Source organism: Pristis pectinata, chromosome 4, assembly GCF_009764475.1.
Source record: "Pristis pectinata isolate sPriPec2 chromosome 4, sPriPec2.1.pri, whole genome shotgun sequence".
NCBI classification, from domain to species: Eukaryota; Metazoa; Chordata; class Chondrichthyes; order Rhinopristiformes; family Pristidae; genus Pristis; species Pristis pectinata.
In genome coordinates this window covers 50,950,420-50,974,594 of record NC_067408.1, presented here as the reverse complement: position 1 = coordinate 50,974,594, position 24,175 = coordinate 50,950,420, and the positions used below count along the sequence as shown (strand labels likewise).

The window sequence follows — 24,175 nt, the reverse complement described above, 5'->3', positions numbered from 1 at the left end:
GTTTATTGTGCAGTGTCCGGTCTAAGACTATTTAAATGCTTTGGTTATATGTGGATTTATTTATAGATTAAATGTTAAGAGCGAGTTATCTGCCAAGATAAGCTCCTTTGATTCTCATGATTGTATCCTGCTGTCCATTTACAGATGTCAGGTTCAGAACCTATTCCTTTAAACCTGTACAAAGATCTCCCACTGAGTAATGGCTCATTATTTCAGTTGTCATCAGATATTATAAAAAATATGATTCCTAACAGCCTTATTAATATAATTTTTGGAACATCAGTTCTATAATGAATATCTGGTGAAGGCAAGTAGAAGCTGATGGGACACAAGCCTATGCTTAATCTTAAATATTTATTCTTCTGGAAATTGCTTGCAAAGCCCACCATGTGGCGAAATCAGGCAAGGAGAACAGATTTCCTTCCCTGAAAGAATTCAGTGACACCAATGTGTTTTCATGACAATCCAATAGATTTTGTGATGATCATTACAGGGGCTAATGTAAGATTATTAAATGCTTTTAAATTCTACAGCTGCTGTGGTGAGATATGAACTCTCTGGATTGTTAGTCCAGTCTTCTGAGTTTCCAAAGCAGTAATTTAACCGCACTGTCTTGAGAGAACAAATGGATATTTTGGCTACTGTAAACCACTATGAATGGCAGAAAAAAGTTGGCGTAGCTTTTATGTGATCATCTGAAATTTGTCCCTTTGGAAACCGAGTGCACAGTTTTAATCCTATTTATTCTCTGTGAGCATGTGTATGTTTTCACAATAAAAATTGGAGAAGGAAGAGCTGTGAAACCTGCGGCAGGTCTGGAACTGTTATATTGATTAGAATGATAGGAGATTGTAGCAAAGCAGAGAACATTGGAAGGTTATTCAAGATGGGGCAAAGGCCATTTGACAATGAAGAACTGTGAGAAAGAGACTAAGGAGCTCACATATTTAAGCCATTAAAATGTCATGAACTGGTACAGCAAATAATCATGAAGTCCATTGAAATGCTGGTTTGTACATCTAAAGGATGATAATACAAAGGAGTCAAGGTTATGCTGTAGCTCCACAAAGCCCTGTTAGACAGCTGCTGAAGCAGTACACACAGTTCACAACACCTCAAGAAAGATATATTGGTCTGGTAGGAAAAAGCAAGAGATAAAGTTCAATCAGAGATTAAGTCTGTAATTCCCAGAATTTAAAAGGTTATGGGATAATAAATGTTTGAGATGTTAAGGTGAACTGATGCAGTGGATTTCTATTGGTCAGGGGAGTTTAAGGCCGAGGGAATAATTTAGTAATTATTGAAAGGCCTGTCTGAAACAAAGTTAGGAAACATTATTCCAGAGAAAAGATTGTAGAAGTTTTAACACTTGGCTAATTGTTTAGTTTAGATCTGAAACTACCTATTAATCAAATGTATTTAGGTATAAAGGGAAAATGCAAGACACAGATCATTTGTCTTCTTACTGAAAGGAAAAGTAAGGTAGAGCAGCTAAGTGACTTGCCCCGGATCTTATCTTTCCAGAACAGGGCAACAGTAGTGGCAGTCAGTAATCTATAGAATACATGAGCAGTTGGAGAAGGCGAATTGATTGTGTTAAATATGTTGCCAGATGAGATGTGGTCTAGGGTCAATGGCACTGCCTCACCTCATCATGTGAAGACAAGCACCAAAGTAATGGTTAGCAATGATAAGGAATGCCAATGATAATGGAAGATACAGATTTCAAGGTTCAAATGAGCCTGCTCAGTAAATGGAAAAGGATTAACTGTTTATTTTAAAGCAGGTTATTTTAAACTGCGGAAGAAAAAGCAAAACTGGTTAAAACACAATCTAAAAGCCCAGGTTTTATAGTGGTTGCATCAGAAAAATTATTGGCATTGACCACTGTTACTCCGTGGAAATGGCAGCAATTTCAGCATGTATATGTTAACATAGAAATCCCAAAGCTGCTATTAGTTATTTCAGCCCTGGTCTACAGACTGCACTGTTTGCAGCCTTCTCCAGTGAAATTAAGGGTTATTCACAACATGAATTAACGAGCGAGGATATTGCATTCAGTGTTCCTGGGCATAATTCATGGGAAGTATGGGAGATTTTACTCTTCTCTGTTTCTTACTTTTCTCTCACCATTTGCTGTGCAAGACAATTGTATTTCTTGAGTATTTATTTTATTCAGAATAAACATGATATTTCATAATTTTTTTCAGGTCTATCTCCCCATAGTGTCTAGATATTCTGCAAAAAGTGGTTCTGTACTGGGACCAGTCCCAGGAACTCTGGCCATATCTGATCTGGAAGAGCTCATTTTTATCTCTGGGCTTGAGGTGGGTAAACTTTCTATTCGTAACCTCATGGTTTGGAAGTATTTGTTCAGTATTAGGATGGAAGATTATCTTACTTGAGATGATTAGCAAGTTTCTTCTAGCTTGCTGCTACACACATTCTCATGCTGCATCTCCTAGTATGATAAGATGGATTCTTGACCTCACAGTCTATCTTATTGTCTGCCTGCACAGCACTTTCTCTGTAACTGTAACACTTTATTCTGCATTCTGATATTGTTTTCCCTTGTACTACCTCGATGTAGTGAGGTGATGAAATGATCTGTGTGGATGGCATGCAAAGCAAAGTTTTTCATTGTACCTCAGTACATGTGACAATAATAATGAACCAATTTACCCAACCAATAACAACTGATTGGCTTGCTGGTTTTTCCTTTCTTAAAAGTTAATAGAGAATCTATTGAATTTTAACAACAATCAGGTTGCATCATGGTCACATTTACTACAAACAATTCATTAGTTCTCAATGGTAGAAATTTAATTTGAATTCTGAAAATGCTACGCTAGCATTTGACCTCTTATTCTCTGGATTACTGATTCAACAATATAACTGCTGCACTATTGTAACCCTAAATGTACAAAGGCTTGATTTACAGCTGACCGATGTGGGGGAGAGAATTGAAAGAAAACGGTCAAGTTTGTGGTGGTAATCCATTAGTCTCGCTACATAACTCAAAATGATGACAGTTATTATCTTTGGTCTGCAACATAAACAAGGCTGTATTAAAATTTATGATGTGGTTTGACACATGCTAAGAGTCACCACAAACACTGGAGCTAGTTTCTGTTCCATTTTCAAAATATGAGTGTTGCTAGATAGGTCAACACTCATTGCCCATCTTCTGTTGCCATTGGACTCAGCCCCTCGCAGTTAGGAGTTAATTGCTGTCCCTTAAAGGTCAGACAGTAAAGATGGGAGATTTACTCCCCTAAAGGAAATTAGTGAACCCAACTGGGTTTTTACAACTATCCAGTATTTTTATGGTCAGCATAACTGATGCTAACTTTTCATTGCAGGAGATTTTATTGGAATTCTAAATCATACCAGTTTCCCTGAGGATCCTCAGTTCATGCCTGTGGATCATTAGTCAGGACCTCTGGATTGATATGGAAGTCATTTTACCAATGTGTTGCCATACCCATTGAATTCTGAAATAATGAAGTCTGATTTGGTTTCAAAGGACTTGAATCTGAATCAGAAATTTAAATTCATTTCCATTCACATGCCTCCTGTAGAAAACATTGAACAATAACTGGTAATTCTGTTGAGAAAGTTAGCTGTGGTTTCGTCAGGCAAGCATCGGATGAAATAGTTCAGATATTGGGAGCAAAGTTTCATGGAACCTTGTTAACCAGTTGAACCTTAGTTTAGATTGTTACATCCAACCTGGTAAATAGGGTCCCATGTTATTTGGATCTGAAGATATGTTTGATCTACAACTTTTAAAATAAACATGTTTTCGGTGTTATATTGATAACTTCCATGTGATGTAAAACTTGAAACATTCCTTCAATAGGTCCCTTGGCATCATGGACAACAAGAATGATCCAAATTTCAAAAGGAATAAGAGTCTCAAAATAATTCCAGGATAGATTGTGTCATCTGCAAATTTTCAATTCAAAGATATTATCTTCATTATCATACACGTTGTCATGGATGCATTAACTGGAGGGATAATATTCATTGCATATTCAGCAAGGTATTGAACATTTATCATATAAAATACATTTGCTGTTCCCTATCAAGAAATTGTATTAGGGTCATGAATACCACAGCTGCTGGAGAACTTAGCTCAAGCTAATTAAATGCATTTGGAATAAAAGGTTAATGATCATACAACTGCCACATTGTCTTGAAAATCTTATCTGTTTCACTAAAATGTCTTTTCAGGCAGCAACAATTAGTGCTAATGCCTCTTAACTCCAGGGATTTGGATTTGAACCTGAGCTCAGTAGTAGATTGTGCGGAGTTTGCACATTCACTTTGTGACCACATGGGTTTCCCCAGGTATACCAGGTTTCCTTACACCTCCCAAAAATATGCTGGTGAATAAGTTCACTTCAGTGAATTATCCCTTGTTATAGGTAAGTGGCAAATTAATTAAAGGTGGTTGATACATGAGAAAGAGAATAAATTGTAGGGGTACAGGAAATATGGAGAGGAATGGGACTGATACGATTGTTGTTTTGGTAGCTGGCATGGACTCAATAGGCTGAATGGTATTGTAGTAAGTAAAAATTCTGCCAGTCTTGCCCAGTCTGGCCGACATGACTTGAAATGGACATTAAAGTGATCAACAACTGCTCACTTCTGAAATGGCCCAGAAGGGCCAGTCAGTTGTACTGATCAGCTACAATACAGTATGATCCACCCAAGTACAGTGATTCAAAGTGGCAACTCAGCACCATGTTCTTGAGGGCAATTAGTGATGGAGAGTAAATGACAGCTTGCAGCCTTTAGAGGAAGAGTGATTTTCAATGGTTATTCTTTTACATAGCTCTACAGATAGAATACTATACCATAAACAACCATCAGTTACAGTATCAACGGGTTATTGAAAACTACAAGTACTGAAGTAAATGGTATTTCTTTTCCCAAAGCACTAAATAAAAATAAAAGTTACCCTTTAACAATCTCAGCAACTTGCCTTCAATATAATCCATATTCCCAAAAAGAACATTCCCGATCACACTAGTGGAATTCTTCCCATTTCTCACAATGACTATTTTAGTCATTCTGAAATATCAGCCTGTGATTCATAGGACCTTTTAGTTTATCAGAATAACTAATCATCCATAACATTTGCATTATTATTAACTAAGTATGCTGCCTGGAAAGATGCAATGTACCAACTTAGAGCAATCGTGGCTCATCAGAATCTGTGGTATTTGAGGTTGTGCCTATCAACTGCACTATGCTTTGCTTTCCAGTAAACTCTTGTCACTGCTATTACATGCTCATATTTTGTTTGTACAAAGAACATACAGTTTTATTCCTTGAAATCAATACTTCTGTTGAGTCTAGTCATCTACTCACTTCATTCAGATCATCTTCTGGTGTTGCTGGTGTCCTGTCTGTTCTATAGGAGGCCAAGGAGGATGTTTCTGAATCCATCGATTCTTCATCAAACCCAAAACAAGTTTCTACTACATGTCTCTGTAGGTAGGTGTAGAGGGGAGGTGTAGAGGGGACAAAGTTGTGAATACCCATTCCTTAAAATGAGTACAAATGCAAGATAAAAGCAAGTAGCAAGATTCATGTCTCTGTACGATCAGGTCTTTTGCCTCCAGAGACAGGGTTGAAATGATTCACTTCAGCTGCACACTTGAATGGCCTTAGTGTGGAACACTGCACACTTAATAGGTACTTGCAACTTTGCAAATCTAAGGAATTGAAACATGAAAGTCAAAAAGAAGTTACAGGTGCTGAAAATCTGAACTAAGAACACAGGAATGTTGGAAATATTCTGCAGGCCAGGAAGCTTCTACTAAATGGAAATATGAGGATCCTTCCAACAAAGACACTGTTTTCACGGGTGAACGTTTTCCTTCAGATGCTAATTTTTCATATTGCTACTTAATTCCACTCAATTCCTTAAGTCTCAGTGAAGATACAGATTGGAAACCATCTCTCTCTCTCTTTTGTCTAAGGCAAATTAAAATGACTGTGCAGTTGGTAACTGCAGGGGTCCAGTGTGGAGCCTCACCTACTAGGTGCCACAATATAAAAATATTACATCTCTGGAAATGTATGATCTTCATGAGCCACCAAAGCACGATATCCCTTTAACCAGACAAGACTTCACAGAAATCTTCTCCTTCCTTGGGGAGACCTTGCATGGAAACTTATGCTCATGCAAACATATTGCTGATATTATCAACTACCATTCCTCAATCTGCATGCTGTACAAAAGAGATGCAGAGTTACATCTCAGGTCAAAGACCCTAATGATATCAATCATTAACTTTATATCTCCTTCTACACTTCCTGCTGTTTGCAGCATCTTCTGCTTTTATTTCAGATCTCCAGCATCTGCGTTTGTTTTGGTATCCATGCTCTAATAAAACAGTTCGTATTCGGGTGAATAAATACATGTAAGAAAGAAGTTTTGAACATTTTTTGTGAAGGGTTGCATCATCACAATACCAAACCGAGCAATGAGATTTTGGAACATTAAATGGGATAGAAATTATCCCTCACTGTGCCAACCAATACAATTTACCTTGATATGCTTTGTATTTCGTTTGTGCCTTTTGCGGCGAAGCAGTCGCTCACGGTCCTAACAAAAAAAGACAAGTTGATCAAACAAGGCTGAAATTGGACCCCATTGAACTGACAGCAGCTTCTAGGAAATCATGTGTCATAGGATTAAATAAACAATAAACAGAGAGTTTCATTTGAAAGAAATAAGTCCCACTTGAACAATCCATTTGTCACGCATTGAGTTGTATATACAATTCATTGCTCCGTTGAAAGAGAAACACAAGAAATAGGAACAGAAGTAGGCTATCTGGCCAGCTAAGCCTACCCCGCCATTCAATAAGATGATGGCTGATCTGGTTGTAGACTCAGATCCACCTACCTGCCTTTCCCCTAATAACTCTTAATTCTCCTAAAATGCACAAATCTATCTAACTGTGTCTTAAATCTATTTTATGAGGGAGCCTTTACTGCTTCCCTCGGCAGAGAATTCCACAGATTCCACAGAAAGGCCTTCAATACAAGACAAAAATGACTTGTGAGCTAATATGTGCATTCATGACTGCCCTGGGGGCTTGCTAATTCTGCATGGAGTATGTCTGAAGGTGCAAACCTAATTAATTTCCACAGAATTTTCAAGACAGATGGATTTTAAGAGACATCTGAAATATATATGCGTTTTGTACTCTTCCTAATTACTCTGGACTATTGATTCCCACTTGTTCTTTTTACTTTTGTACTTAACATCGAATGAATAGCACAGAAGGTGCAGCTGATTTGACAATTTACACATCTGTGGTTAGCGTAACACTTTACAGCGCCAGTGACCCAGGTTCAATTCCAGCCACTGTCTGTAAGGAGTTTGTACGTTCTCCCTGAGTCTGCATGGGTTTCCTCCGGGTGCTCCGGTTTCCTCCCACATTCCAAAGATGTACGGGTAAGGAAGTTGTGGGCATGCTATGTTGGTGCTGGAAGTGTGGCGACACTTGCGGGCTGCCCCCAAAACACTCTACGCAAGGATGTATTTCACAGTGTGTTTCGATGTACATGTGACTAATAAAGAAATTTTGTCTTATCTTATATAGGAGCAGAATTAGGCCATTCAGCCCATCAAGTCTGCTCCATCATTCAGTCATGGCTGACTTTTTCTCTTAATCACATTCTCTCGCCTTCTCCCCATAACCCTTAATCCCCTTATCAATCAAGAATTTATCAATCTCTGCCCTAAATGCACCAAGTGACTTGGCCTCCACAGCCCTCCTTGGCAACGAATTCCACACATTCACCACCTCTGAATGAAGGAATTCCTTCTCATCTCAGTTCTAAAGGGGTGTTCCTTTATTCTGAGGCTGTGCCCTCTTAATCCTCGACTCTCCTACTAATGGAAACATCCTCTCCATATTCACTCTATCCAGGCCTTCCAGTATTCGGTAGGTTTCAATGAGATCCCCCCTCATCCTTCTGAACTCCATCAAGTACCGGCCCAGAGCTATCAAATGCTCCTCATATGTTAAGACTTTCATTCCTGATATCATTCTTGTGAATGTCCTCTGGACCCTCTCCAGAGCCTACACATCTTTCCTTAGATATGGGGCCCAAAATTGCTCACAATACTCCAAATGTGGTCTGACCAATGCCTTATAAAACCTCACAGGTACATCCTTGCACCAGTGTTTCCTTCAAAATAACCCCAGCAAGGATACTTCAGCTTTCTATTACTCAAAGTTAAAAATCAGCCATTTTATGATATATTTTACCAGCATGGACTCTGTTATTGCTTCCTTTTATAATAACTGGGAATTTTTTCTGGAATTTCCATCTATTTTGTGTCTGCATTCCTTCACTCTGTCAGATTCTGAGGATTGGGAACATATCCATTGCAAAGGTGAACACCCAATGCTTGTGCTAGATGTCTGCAGCAGCAAGGCACCAACAACACTTAGCCATTGGCCCCTGATGAAAATTGATTGGGTGTCACACATTTAAAGTACCTATGTTGTTTGATATTGTAATAGTGTATAAAAGCCAACCCAAAGGCAAAGCAAGTCATGTTGAATAAACATATGCAGATCTCATGCAGTTACCTGAAATTCCTTGATATGCTTTTTTAACTGAGATATTAGCCAAGTTTGTGCATACTGGGGAGTGCTGCATACTAATATTTACACAGCTAGCTAAGGAGAAAAAAGTCCCTTCAAGAGTGTTTACCCTTGAAATATTCATGATAAGGATCAATAAGTAGCTTTGATTCTTTGGAAACAACTCATGACATGTACAATAATGTTCTTTGGACAAGTATTACCTGGAGTAAATAGTTCTTCTCTTTGGTTTTTGTGAATCCATTCAAGTGGACAAGTGAGTAAAACAAAATCTGGTAGAGATAGATCGATAATTGGCAGTGATGTGGAAGATGGAGTGCAGGAGAGCAATAGAAAGATGCAATTTTGATGCACTATTCTGTGTTTGACCTGGATGGTGAGGTGCTCACTGTCTTCCCAAGATGAAAATCTGTTCAGCAGCAGCAAAGAATCATGATTGTGCTTTTCCTGTAGAGATATAGCACCAGGGACAAAAGTTTATCCTTTATAGGTGGGTGGATGCCTAGCAATAATGGAATATTGGTGGGTGTAGTAATGGGCCATATTCTCTGTAGGCCTGCTGGTCGTTACGGCTAATCACAAGCCAACTGCCCATCTTGACATACTTCATTCACCCAGGGATCTCACTGAGCTTCCAATGGAGACATTGCTTGACCCTTGTGGCAGCGGACAGCCTCTGCTATCAGTGATTCACGCAAAGCCAACACGAGGCAGTGCACATTTTCATATAAAGCAGAGCAGCTGCTGAAGATAGTTGACTGTTATTGAATTATGTACGCTGTCTAAATATTTGGTGGATGTACAATGGCTAAGGAACTGAATATTACTTCAGTCATGACGATACTAACACAGGATGTGTGAAGGAAACTTTAATCCAGCTTTCAAGGAAGAAAGTACTGTGGTGTAGCCTTCCTCTCCTAACATCCGTCCTTTCCAACCCTCCCCACATTCATCCTTCTTCAGTCCACAATCTCTAGCCTCTGCTAGCTCTCCCTATCTTTAGCCACCTACAGTCAGAAAGGCCCCATGTCGATCCAGTATGTTCCCGAGCTTATCAGCAGATTTCTCCCACACCATAATACGTGGATTCCAGCAAGGCACAGACACTCTAGGTGCTCACCCTAGTCAAATCATCAATGATGTTCTGCTGTTCAAGAACCTGAAGCTTTAAAAATTCAACTTCTTGTTCTTCATGAGCTTGGTCAAGATCATTCAAGGAGCGCAATTTTTTCAGTGGTAAATGGGATCCAATCTTTTCTTTCTGTAAAATGAAGGAAATACAAAAAAAAATGCATCAGAAGAAAAATCAGTAACATAATCCTCTAGGAAACAATTATTCTCTTCATTACATCCTGTTGATGTGGAGCATAGGCTACAGTCAAAAGACAAACACAGATCATAACTGCAACTACTTACACTGTTCCCCAACTAATGATTTAGAAAGTGAAATCTAAAGAACGTGTGTCAGATATATTGTGGATTTATGTATTTTATAAGTTTCCAGCTCCTCCTCCCTCCAGCCCCACCCAATGTTATTGCTGTGAATTTCAAATATTCTGAAACACCAAAGATGCCTAATTTGAAGCTCATCTTATCTTCTTAGCCAGTCCCTTGGGATCAAAGATAAGTTGCTTCCACTCCAGTTCTGTGGGTCTTGAGGTGACTGATGAAGACAATGAGAAACCTGCAGACTCTTCCACAGTTGGGATGTGGCTGATGGCATAGCTTGTCAGGTCCTTCTGCTGCTTCTATGAGTGCCTGCATATGGACTTGGGGTTCTCCACTTTGAATGGTCACAGGTCTGAGATTCCCAGCAGTCAGTGGGCATGCTACATTTTTTTCAGGGGGACTTTGAGAATATCCTTGAATCTTCTGTCCACCTGATGATCCCTTCCCAGGTCAGAGCTGTAGAGTGCCTGCTTTGTCAATCTGGTGTTGAGAAAGTGAATGATGTAGTCTGCCCAGGAGAGGTGAGGGAGTGTATTTAGCACCTCCGTGGTTAGGACGTTGGTCTGGGAGAAGGCAATAATGTGGATTTGTTTGTCCTGCCAGTAGATTTGGAGGATTTTGTTGAGACAGCTTTGGTGGTATTTTTCCAGTGCCTTCAGATGCCTGCTGTGGGTAGTCCATGTCTCTGAAGTGGTTATTGGGAGCGATTATATAGTGTGAGTGGAAAGCTTCCTTACATGGCCACCAACATAATGTTCCCACAATACCACATAAATTGCTCCTTTCCCCAGAACGTGGGTATTGGCATCACAGTTGCTCAGCAGACCACATGTTTTATGCCTGGTCCGAGGGCCTGATGTTCAAACAGCCCTGTTGTCAATTGGCCAACACTGACGTAGTAAGTTTCATTGTTGATACCTTCGCTGAGAGCTAACTCCCAAGATACGGGAAGTGGACCACGTTCTCCAGGATCTCAATGTGAAGCCTTTTTGTTGCTGTATGGTGGTAGTTGCAGGTATTAAATCCACAATTACTCCATTGAGGTGATTTGCTTCCCATTTCCCTTCTCTTCCCAGTCAAGCAGTTGCTTTCAGACAGAGACCAGTGATATGATAAAAAAAATGCATAGCTAATTACAGGAATGGGCTTGCGTATGACTGTGCAGTGCAGCACCAATACACCTACTGGGCCGGTTTAGGAGTAGTTGTCTTCCATTGAAGATATTCTTGGCACATCCTGCATTTTAATTATAATGCAGTTGTACTGTGCCTTCCTGGTTAGATGTACTACATAAAGAGATGGTCATTTGTTTTTCACCTTAGAATTCATATTAATGACTCTAGATTTGAATATCAATGGCACGTAGTATCTGGAACTTGGTTTGGTTTTTGATTTGCTTTGGTTTCCTCCCTTATCCAAAAATATGCAGGTTAGTAAATTAAATGGCTGCTGTAAATTGCTAGTATGAAGACAAGTGGAATAATCTGGGAGGAATTGATGGGATTGTGGGGAGGATACAATGGGATTAGCATAAATGTATGCTTGATGGTCGGTGCAGACTTGGTGGGCTGAAGGTCCTGTTTCTGTGCAACATCTCTCCATGACTCTATGACAAAATCATACTAATTATGAAAGATATCCCCACACAGCATTTCTCTCTTGGTTTCTAAGTTTTGCTTCTTTTGCTCCAGCTGAGATCTTTTCCAACTGTTGACCCCATTTTAATAAAGAAAATCATAGTGATACTGGTTCATTATTACTGCTTATAAGCTGTGATGCCCTGTCCTATTCTGCCCTTTATATTTTGGATTTACCTTTTCTACATGAATTAATCACATTACACTATGAGACCATCTCTTGGGTATGTCCTTTTAAGGTTGAAGTGCTGATATTTCTCTGGTCTTTTCCCTGCACATCATCTCCGATGTTCACATCTCCGTAGCCAGAACTCAACCAGCACAATGCCAACTGTGCAGGGCACTGAGCAGGTTGATCATTTCCTCCTCGGTCAAATGCTATCATTTGACTATAAACTCAACACTTAGATTCCACTCATTGATATAATAACTCATTGACATTGTAACTCATTTACTCAGCTCCTCAGAATGGTCATATTTTATAATAATGCTATTCAGAGATAAACTCAATTTTAAATAATTCAGCCTGCACATATACAAATTTGAGATCTTCCTGATGATAATAATGAGCTAATTTCTGCCATTTTTGTACATAACCTTTTCATGTTCTACATCAGAAATGTAATACCAATGACCGATAGTAATAACTCATTGCTTTGAAAATAGGTTTCGTGAAATAAATCCAAGATTTTGTGCGTATTGTGATTACATTTCAAGCACAAAATAAAAGCAACTGCAAAGGAAAATTGTGGACATATAATATGTTCTGCAAAGCCCAAGATCTTTCCCTGTGTTTCAGACCTGTTATTGTATTCAGCACTCCAGTTTTATGCAGTGATGTATATTTGCATTTGGATGCTGCACCCCTGATTTTGGACCATGGATGTATGATGCATTGATGACACTGGCCACTCATGCAGAAGTGGACTTCTGCAGGGGTCTGTGTGGCCTATTTAAATGTTATCTAAAGGAGACCTCTTTTCTATAGCCACCAAAAAGGGAAACTGCCTGAGGTGGGTTTAAGATAAATTCTTACCTACCCCAGGCAATCTCCTCCAGTCTCCCACCATGCACCCCAGCTGTGACCCCGTGCCACCCCCAGCTTGCGAACTTTATCTAATGACCCAGATGATCTAGCAGCCAAATTCCTTGTAGCCACCAATTCACCCCCACACTTCTCCCTGCCCCACAGATCTGCCTCCTGATCAACCCTACTAATCTGTCCCCTAATCCACTGCCCCTCCAATTGATCTGCCATGTGACCGTCCCTCTTGATCAAACACCCAACCATCTACCAGTCACAGCTGCTGCACCTGCCACACCACCACTCTTCCTCACAATTATATACTCTAATATCCCCCTCTACCACATAACCCCTTCTCTCTACCTCACCAATCGATCACCTAATCCCCCTCCCCACCAATCTTTCATCTGAGCTCATTGATTTGTTTCTCAGTTTCCTCCTACGACCAATCTGTTGGCCAAACCCCTCACCCTCTGATCCAAATCATGACCCAGCCCACACCAATCTGCCACCCAACCTTCCCCTTCACCCCCATACTAGCCATCTCTCTGTGATTCGACCTCCGACAACTGCTCAGTGTGATCTGCAGCCTCAGCTTCAAGAGCTGATACAGTCTGTTGTGTGCTGCCCATTAATACACCCTTACAGGCATCTTTCCATTTCTAGATCCACATAAGTGGTGTGGCTAACACTTCATAATGAAAGGAGCACGTTTGTCAAGCAATTAGTTCCTTTTTTTGTGGCTACTGATGTGCATCAAACAAGTGAGACAATATGGTGATGGGGACAAGACAAGGTGGATGTTGAAATATTTCCACCTGTGGGACAGTCTTAAGGAACTAGTTACAGCCTCAGATGGCAGTCATGTAAAACTGAGGGTTGTAGGCATTTCTGCTCACAGAGGGTGGTGAATTTCAGGAAATTTCCAGCCCAGAGGCTTGTGGAAGCTGGATTACTGGAGGCACTTAAAGAGGAGGTAGATAATATTTTGAAAGATTGGAGAATTGAGGGCTTTAGAGAACTGGCACAGAAGAGGAGTTGAGGCCTGGGATGAATCGGCCCTTATTGAATGGTGTGGCAGGCTAGAGGGGCCAGATAGCCTACTCCTCCTCCCAGTTCTTGTGTGTCTTCTTATGGGAAGTGTGCAAAAGAATGTCAACAACGGCAACCTGCATCTATAAAGTACCCTTTAACAAAGAGATCTCACAAATATATTTGGGAATGAATGTTGTGTTGGGAACACCAGGATGGTTTGGTCAGTAAAGTTTAGGAGTGTGAATGTTCAAGAGAGTTTAGAAAAGGTTTACTGGAGTAGTTTCTAGGAATTCAGTTATAATGTTTGACTGCAGAAAATGGGGGCAAAGAAGGTTGAAAAGTTGAGATGTGCAAGGTTTCGAAAAGGTGTTGTCAGCCAAGGGTTCATAGGTTTAAAATTTTTGGTAAAAGATACAAGGTGGATATGGGGATATTGTTTTGCACATGGAGAGTGGTTATCATCTGAAATTCACTACCTGCAATGGTAGCTGGAACAGAATCAATCACTGCTTTAGAAGGAAACCAGACCAGAAACTGAGAGAGAATAATCTGCCGGGACATGGGGAGATCGGGGGAATGGGACAAGCAGGATTACTCTATAGGAGCTAGCATAAGACTCGATGGGCCAAATAGCCTCTCTCCGTGACATTACAGCTCTCTTCTCTAGTGAGGAGGATTGATCAAATATTTAGCCAAGAAATTGATTTACTAGCCAGGTTAAAAAATTTTAAAAAAAGCATTTGTACTTTTGTGGATGACACCAAAATTGGTGATGTAGTGGACAGTGAAGAAGGTTATCCAAGATTACAACAGGATCTAGATGAACTCGAGAGGTGGACCGTGGAATGGCAGATGGAATCTAACTCAGACAAGTGCTAGGTGTTGCATTTTAGTAAGTTAAACCAGGGCAGGACTGACATTGTAAATGGTAGGACCCTGGAAAGTGTAGAACTGAGAGACCCAGGGGTACAGGTATGTAGTCCCTGAAAGTGGAGACATAGGTAGACAGGGTGGTGAGAAAGTGTGTGACATGCTTGCTTTTGTTGGTCAGGGCAATGAGTACAAGAACTGGGATGTCATGTTGCAACTGTACAAATCATTGCTGAGACCACAATTGGAGTCTTTGTGTGCAGTTCCAGTCACCCAGCTGGAAAGGGTGCAGTAAAGATTCACAAGGATGTTACCAGGACTGGAGTTATAAGGCTGGGACATTTTTTTCCCTGGAGCATAGGAGGCTGAGAGCTGACCTTATCTATGTCCCTCATGGTTTATGAAATTATGGGGCATAGGTAAGGTGGATGGTCAGTCATTTTTCCAGGGTAGAGGAGTCTACAACTAGAGGGCATAAGTTTGAGGTGAGAGGGGAAAGATTTAAGAGGGGCCTGAGGGGCAATTTTTCCACATCAAGGGTGGTGGGTGTATGGAATGAGCTGCCAGAAAAAGCTGTGGAGGTGGGTACAATTACAACGTTTTAAAGACATTTGGACAGGTACATGGATAGAAAAGGTTTTCGAGGGATATGGGCAAAATGCAGGGACTAGCTTGGATAGATGTCTTGGTTGGCATCAACGAGTTGGGCTGAAGGGCGTGTTTTCATGCTGTATTACTCTATGACTCTCCAAAATTTGAAAAGAGATACAAGGGATCTATAGTCAAGAGCCTGTTGTGGGAGTGATATGTGAGCAAGTCAGGATACTGGTCTAGATTGCTCTCAACCATGGCCAATGATCTTGTCAGGAACCATCGGTAACCTCGTCGTTTGTGCTCAATCCAGCTCACCTCAGACTTCCACTCCTGTGCATTGAAGTACGAAAGTCAGGGATGAGTTGCAAGTGCCTCCAACCACCTTTCTACAGCTGGACTCCCGAGTTGAAAGGCAAACTCGGGTAAGAGGTTTACTTGGATACATAAGAGACTTGCAGATGCTGGAATCTGAAGCAAAAAATAAACTGCTGGAGGAACTCAGCAAGTCAGGCAGCATCTGTGCAGGCAAAGGAATGGTCCAATGTTTCAAGTTGAGACCTTGCATCGAGACAGGGCGATTTACTTATTTTTCCTTTAGTTTTAATCTACCTTCATGTTCTTAGATAATTTCAAGGATATTAAAGTGATTTTAATTAAATTTATTTCTTTATAATGATTGTAATTTTGTTTTCATTATTAAAGCTTATTTGAACTGTTTTTAAATGTCCCTGATTATCAGATATTTAAAAACAACATTTCAAAGGCCTCCAATAAGAGGAGCTGTCAATAGGCCATCAAGGCAGCTGGGAACAAGGCCTCAGGATTCTCACCCTGAGTTCAGATCACCAGGCACAGTGGCTGGAGCCTGCCCTTGGTATACCCTTAGAACGCAGATGAATGGGCTCTGCAAGCCAAAACAGGCAATGATGGAGTGTCATGACTTACACACCTATTTGGCAGTGAAGGGGTTCAGGTAGTCCTTTGGAGGTACAAGCAAGCAGTTCTGGTACTGGATTACATATTGAAATCAAAACACAATTAAACAGATTGTGCATGAGCTGTTGGCTTTGACCTTCTGTGATAAACCCTAGGATGCTATATCTAATCTACGGCTTCATCTCAGACTGACAGTTTTGACCACACATGAAGAGGCTGACACCAGTGTACTCTCATGAATCATAGCTGTAATATCTGTGAACAGTGTGGTTTATGAATAAAGGAAGAGCCAAAGGCAGGTCCTTAAAGGTAGTAGGGACCAGACAGTTGATAATGAAGCAGTGAGAAAAAAAAAAAATTATTACTGGAGATTTGGAAATGTATGAATTGCATCATAATCCAATTTAAGTTACATGCAAATGAAACAAATTAAGAAAGCACAAAGTGATAACAGCAGAATTGGATTTTGCAAGGGCAGTCTCATGAAAAACAGAGCAGTTATTGGAAGAGAATGAGATGGTTAACCATTTCAATTATCTCAAAAAAGTCAAAGATACATTTTGGCCATTTCTATGCTTTGTGAAAGATGGAATTAAAACTGGAGGGTTCAAACTGCAAGGGATGGATGACACGGGGGGGGGGGGGGGGGGGGGTGGGGGGGGGGTGGTGGAGTGGGGGTAGGTGGGTGGGGTTGAATTGCAACAGTGGATGGGTTGAGTGGGAGTTTTTATTTGAAGAACACAATGGTAGTGGGTTGGGAAAGGATATACATGTGTACCTTATAATTACAGAGAAAATCTGCTATTCTTTAATCAGAGAATTCAAAGGGATAAAGAACTTCAGTGAAAAGAAATTTGGGAAAGTAAAGGGGCCAATGGGTAACTTATGAAAATTGAGATTTTCCCTGTAGGTCACAGGTCTGCTTCATGTCTGTAAATCATTGAAATAAAACTTATATGGATTTGCTTCTAAGAAGATGGAGACTTGTGTTAACCCTACCATGGAAGGAACTGAGTGGGAGGATGGCCATAATTGGCAGGGCACTCACTCACCAATCATCTATCTGAATCCATCCTCTATGAGCCCAAGGGAGGGCAGGGCAACTCCCTACAGGTGGTTGAATCCACACAGATCCACAGCAGATCCTCAGAAGAAATCAGAATGTTTAAACTAAGATCTAAGCCGGAAATCACTGTAGCTTTTACACAGGACTGAACCAGGTCAGCTGAGGACCTGGGAAAGGTGAGACAGGATATGCCCCAGATAATTTCAAATCCTCTCAAGGACAGTCATCCTTATAAGAAGCCAAACAATGAGCAAGGTGAGGCCATGGGGAAGTAGCTGTCCCTTCTCCAGGAACCACAAGGAAAGCATTGCTTCCTCTGTTAGGGATATTCCTTCTCCTTCACACAACCCCTTCAAGACTCTCCCAAGAGCTTCGCTATGCCATGTGATTTTCTACTGCTTCCCCTGGAGCTGGCAGAAAGTCGTCAGCTGGGGTTAAATGGATCCAACCAATGCTCCATTTCTCTATCTGCTAATGAGTTTCCCTGCTAAGCTCAGCACCCATCTGCCCAAAATCTGCTTGGGCACATAGTGGCTTTTGGAAAATTGGAATACATCAACTGATTCTAATAACTCAAAATAACTATAACCAGAAGGTAATATAATTGAACCCTAGCAAGAATTGGTTATTATTTTACTGGAAGGTGGAGAAACAAAGGTATGTCATACTTGGAAATTACCATTTCTGCATTTCTCTGGTAAGCACTTTGAGTTTCTCTTCCATGCGTTGCAAAGACAGAGTCAAATCATCATTTCTCTTAGACAGGCACTTGTTCTTCTCCAGGAGAGGTTTATATTGTTTTTCAGCTTCACGAATTCGCTTCAGCTGGAAACACAAGGTCAAAATTAATTTTGTTTGACCTTTTGTCTTCTTACCGACACGACGCATAACTGTTTGATGTCCTCAGGCATTACGCAGTTCTGATTGTTGAATGATGTCAACTAGTCACACCCTTGGGTCTAGTCAGTCAATAGTAATACACTATAGAGATTGACAAAATTCAGCCAATATACTGTAATCCAATTTAAAATCTATGCTTCCATGTGAAACCCCAAAACACTGAGCATAGCACTGGAGGTAAGTAAATAATGTTTAGATGTACTTAAACATAGAAATTAACTGTGGTGTTATTTATAATCATCAAGACTTGGTAGGATGTTTGTCTTACTATGAGAGGGAAGGGATCAAATGTCATTATGTTGAAGACCAATCGCTGTCCTAACAGGACCTTACTTTCCTTCAGCAAATCTAATGTAGGCACTGCTGAATGAGCTTGATGTGACCACATTGAGTGTTGTGAACTGACGCAGTGTATTCTACAAACTTTGGAAAGTTTAGTCAGAAATATTCTGGGGTTGATTGCTACCAAATCAATGAGTCTTCAAATGGACAATGGTTCAAGAGTGAGAACTTCTCAGTTGCTCAAAAACTGACTGGCTGTAAATAATAAACTACAAAGGGTGCAACATAAGATTCTGTGCTTTACTTGGGCAAGGTTTCATTGGTATCCTTACATCAGGGACTCTCATCAAGCATCTACCATCTCCTCTTACTTTGAACCAATACTATTTCCCTCCAATTTTATGTCATTGTAGGACACAATACATTACAATTAAGCAATTCAGATACACAATTCTAATTAACTTTGTTAATTGTTTCCAATATCTTAATTTGTTAAGACATTTTTCAGATTTAACTTGAAGCAAACAGTAAATATTTTACACACAGAATTATCCAAATTTCCACACAGAGTGGTCATTGACTTCAGGTTATTCTCATTTTCAGTTCCATAACCCTGCAAGCTCTAACTTCTGAAATGGTCATCCAGGTATTTTTGAAAGGTGGTGAGGTTTCTATCTCCACCACCCTATTGGGCAATGAACTCCAGATACCAGCACTTCCTGAGTGTGATATTTTTTCCTCATGTCCCCACTAACCCTTCTACTTAAATCTACGTCCCCTAGTTACTGACATCTCTGCTAAGGTAATAGGTCCTTTCTGTTCACTTTACCCCGACCTCACCTAGTTTTATGCTCCTTATTTAAATCTCCCCCAGTCTTTTGTTCCAAAGAAAACAGCAACTAGACAGTCTCTATTCATAACTGTCATTCTCCAGCCCTGGTAAGATCCTTGAAAATTTCTTCTGCAATCTTTCTAGTGCATTCATATCCTTCCTGTGCATACAGCTCCAGCTATGGTCTTACTCAGTATTTTACATAATTTGCACATAGCCTCCCTACTCTTGTAGTCTATGCCCCAGCTAAGAAAGGCAAGTATCCTATATGATTGCATTGGACAGCATAAGGATGCTAATTGGTGCTGCCTTCTGCTCTTGTAAGGAACACAAAAGTTTCACCACCTTTGCTCCTAATTTCCACTCTGTTTACACTTTCACATGGTCCACCTGTGAGCCTTCCCTTCCCTTTCCTGACTTCTCTATCTCCACGTACATGACCCAACCTGAACTCAACATTTATATGCATTTCCTGTCGGACTTGGGTTGGATAGTTGGGCTCTACTTTAATTGCTCTCCCCTCAATAACATTACTTGTTACCTCCTCACAACAAACCAAATAAGTTAGTCAAATGTAATCTTTCCTTAACAAATCCATGTTAAGTCCACTGAATGGCCAAACTCCCAATTTCCTCCAGTTAAAATTTCAATTACTTAGCCACGAGAGTTAATGTACAGATTCAATCTAAGGAGTATGCACGTATGGTTCATCTTATGCGAACAGTTTTGACCCCATTTCACAGAGAAATTACTTCAGTGCAACCCCCTAAAAACAGCATTGAACAGATGAAAATCACAATAATACATTAACCAGTTTTTGTAAATATAACACCATAAGATAGAAGAGCAGAATTAGTCCATTCAGCCCAATGAGTCTGCTCCGTCAATCAACCATGGCTGATTTTCTTTTCCAACCCCACTCTCCCACCTTCTCCCCGTAACCCTTAACCCCCTTACCAATCAAGAACCTATCAATCACTGGTTTAACTACACCCAATGACTTGGCCTCCACAGCCCTCTATGGCAACGAATTCCACAGATTCACCACCTTCTGGCTGAAGAAATTCCTCCTCATCTCAGTTTTAAAAGGACATCCCTTTATTCTGAGGCTGTGCAGTCGGATCCTAGAGTCTCCTACTAATGAAACCATCCTCTCCATGTCCACTCTGTCCAGGCCTTTCAGTATCTGGTCAGTTTCAATGAAATTGCCCCTCAGTCACCAGTCATTGATCAGCAATGGACTTCTTGGTACTAAAAGTTCATTATCCTAATACTCTTTTCTGATGTTCAACTGAGCCAAATGATATCAATAGTAACATCCATTTCTGACTCAAAATACATGTCTGGATCCCAGTCACCACATCCCCAGGTCATTTCCACAGTGGCCAGAAATGACAGAAGAAATCCTGCAAAAAGTAGTTCCATTTTGATCAGATCCAAAATTTTGCCACTTTCTTCCCATGATTATAAACTGCACTCATTCCATGCTAACACTCCCCCAGAGTCATAGAATAATACAGCAGAGAAACAAGTGCTTTGGCCAATCATGTCCATGTAAACTATCAAACACCTTATACTAATGTCATTGTACCAGCACCTGGTCCATAGCATACTATGCCTGGTCAGTTCAAGTTCTCATCTAAATGCTTGAATGTTATGAGAGGCTGCTTTCACCACCTTCTTCAGCAGTACATTTCAAATTCCAAACTTCTTCTGGGTGGAAAAGTTCTTCCTCAGATCCCCTCTAATACTTCTCACAAGCCTATGCCCTCTGCTCTCATACACCTCTGCCATGGGGAAAAATTTCTTGTTATTTACCCTATGTACACTTCTCATAATTTTATACACCTCTTTCAGGTCCTCCCTCAGCCTGCTCTGCTCCAAGGAAAACAAACTCAGCCTGTGCAATCTCTCCTCGTGACTGAAATATTCCATCCCAGGCAACATCTCCTCTGCACCCTCTTCAGTTCAATCACATCCTCCCCTAAGATGTGGTGACCAAAACAGTACACAATATTCCAGCTGTGGTCTAACCAATGGTTTACGAAGTTGTACCAAGAGCTCCTTGTCCTTTTGCACTATGCCCTGAAAATGTGCACAATGAATTTCAGGTCTTTTGTTCTAACCATTGATTCAAAATAGTCTAACTCTGTCCATCCAAATCATCATATTGTCTTCAAGGTAACTGACTGTATATTATGAAGTGGTGTAGCATTGTTACATAATACTCATTACCAATCTCATTAAAAATGGTTGAAGTTCTGTCAGCGCACTGATGACCACACACTTTGGGGGAAATCGTACTATGGCCCACTGGTATTTACTCCAGTATGGCAATAAAAGCAAGGTGTACCCTTTTACCCAGCAGGGACTCCACTGCAGCACTGAGATCTCCATGGATCTCAGCGTCCCAGTGGAATTTGCCAGCCCTTGCGTTGATAGACAGTCCATGCTACTGGCAATTCAGACAACAGCCAGATGGGTCAGCATACCCAGAGTGCTAAAATGGCAGGAATCACATCCATGCCTGGTAGACATCAGACCCAGGCTGTCCTGAACTTAGGATGTCCTGGGTTCAGACTCAGGCCAAAAAAACTAGGGGCAAAATTATATAATTCCCTGTCAGGGGGATCTCCTGCATGGAATTTTACTGAGATTAAAGGTGAGGGTCCTGTGTGAGTGAGACCCTAGGAACAGCAGTCCAGAACAAAAATGGTATGAAATCCACATAAGAAACATATTTGAAAATATATGAACATATGTATTTCTGAATTAGGAGAAGGACCAGGCCATTCAGCCTCTCAATCATGCTCTGCCATTCAATAAGATCACAAGTGACCTGACTACAAACTCTGCACTCCCATCTACACCTACCCCCCCCCCCCCCCCAACAACCTTGAATAGACAGAGATACAAACATGTCTTGTTATACTGTCACTGGTAGCTTCAGGTGACAGGAACTAGCTCAATAATTGCTGGTGAGCATGGGCACAGGACCTTACCGCTGGCTAAAGCCATTCAGGGGAGAGATGACCACTTGTTCCAAGTAGGAGGTTGTACCTGGGAGCACACAAAAAGGAACAGTGTGCTCTGTGCGATGTGGACCAGTGAACTTGGATGGTTTGCTAGCTATCAGAATGCACTCCATTTTACAATGTGCACAGATGGCATCAACCTGGGATTATCTATGCCTCAGAATGAAATAGCTTGCTGAAGCTTGAAGATGAATTTTGTGGGGAAGATTGACTGCTGGAGGAGGATAAGAGTGTGAATTCATAAATACATTCTTGAACTTCAGACATAAATAACTCACCAGTTCATTTCTTTCATCCACCAGCAGTGTGTTCCTGTCTTCAAGTTTCCGAATCGTTGAGTTAAGGTCTGCGATCTTGCGTTGGTTTCTCCGCAGGTCCTGGGTGAAAGAATGAAATTAACCATGTGCAATGGACGCGAGCTCCGTGGGTGCTGATAGGACCAACCTTCAGCCACTGATGGCTGTTAGCTGCTCTGTTCAGCTCATCAAAATTAAGAATGGCAGATAAAGACAGAAAGTGATCAGGAAATGAAAACAAGTGTTCATTTCAGAAAAATCAAAATGCTGCAGATGCTGGAAATGTAAAATTGGAACTGAAGATACTGGTCACACTCAGGTCCAGCGGCATCATTTGCTCTCCTATTTTGTTAACAATATTGATAGTTAAGCAAATGATGCATTCAGTGGTTAAGTGGCACATTCTAAACATGGGTAAACTCAGTATGGAATCTTCACAATAAGCTGATAAGGATGTTCTACCTTTGCCAAGGAGTAAAAGATAAAGAACTTATTAATGAATAATCCAGGAAATGCAAACATTGGTGCAGCAAAGATGGCCTTTTCTGAATGGGATTTAATAAATTCCCTATGCAAAGTTAAGGGAAATCTAAACAAAGATTATCAGATTGTGGAAAAGGCTAATCAGCCTTGCACTGTGGATTATTGACGTTTCTTCATATATTTCAGAAGTCCATTGATTAGTTTTTGGCTTTGCTCTGTCGTTCACCTAAAGAGATATTTGTTTCATGAGGGAAAAATAAATAAAAAAGGTAGCTGAAATCTTTTTACAAGAAAGGCATATGAGGGAAACTGAAAAATCATAAATGTTACACTTTGGCTCGCATTCATTATTGTTGGAAGACTTATACTTTCAAGAGTACTTTACTTTTTACATCTGCAGGATATCCAAAAGCACCAAATCCTGTTACTGATGCCATCCACAAATGGTGTCTTTTCTGTTTCTATACCTTATGATTTTATGCATGCAAATGTCACAGTCACCTAATGCGCAACTAACAGTAAATGAATAAAAAGGCCTCTCCAGCCAGTTTTAATGATGTTATTTAAGACTTGGGTGTTGGTCAAGTCAATGAAAAGAGCTCTTTTCAGGTCTTGAAAATGAAGACAATGCATTAGTGAAAAGGGAAATCTACACCTACCTAAGTAGGTGTGCAGAACCACAGTCTAACGTTTCACCTAAAATTGGTACACCTGACAATACAACATTGTCTCCCTACTGTACTGGACCATTGGCATAGCTAATGTGATCTGATCGGCATGGAGTTTAACCCTAAAAATTATGGGGAAGATCGTCTGCTTTTATCTTCCCAAATCTGTTAGACCACACACCACATACCATGCACCTGGGCAAAGGGCTCCTAATGGATGACTGCATCCAGCCCACACTGGAAGAAATGGTGTGCTCCCGTGCAGACAGGACCTATTGGTTCAGGGATAATAATATTAACAAATGAGCCAAAGTGATGCTTGGCAGTTGAAAGTCTGTACAAAATATTTTCTTTTGCATTCACTTTATACTATTTACCCATATCATTCAAATTTAGAGGGCTTGTTTCCTGCTATTCTGCAAT

At 40.6% G+C, this 24,175-nt stretch overlaps 1 protein-coding gene across 1 annotated transcript in view; it reads right to left on the bottom strand.

The window, feature by feature from the left end:
* The window catches only part of LOC127569745 (janus kinase and microtubule-interacting protein 2-like), a 190,559-nt gene that overhangs the window by 47,609 nt on the left and 118,775 nt on the right, over positions 1-24,175 (bottom strand). Inside the window, 6 exon segments of the mRNA XM_052014582.1 lie at positions 5,383-5,502; positions 6,569-6,625; positions 9,766-9,906; positions 17,936-17,949; positions 17,952-18,081; positions 22,584-22,682. Coding sequence (XP_051870542.1) covers positions 5,383-5,502; positions 6,569-6,625; positions 9,766-9,906; positions 17,936-17,949; positions 17,952-18,081; positions 22,584-22,682 — 561 coding nt within the window.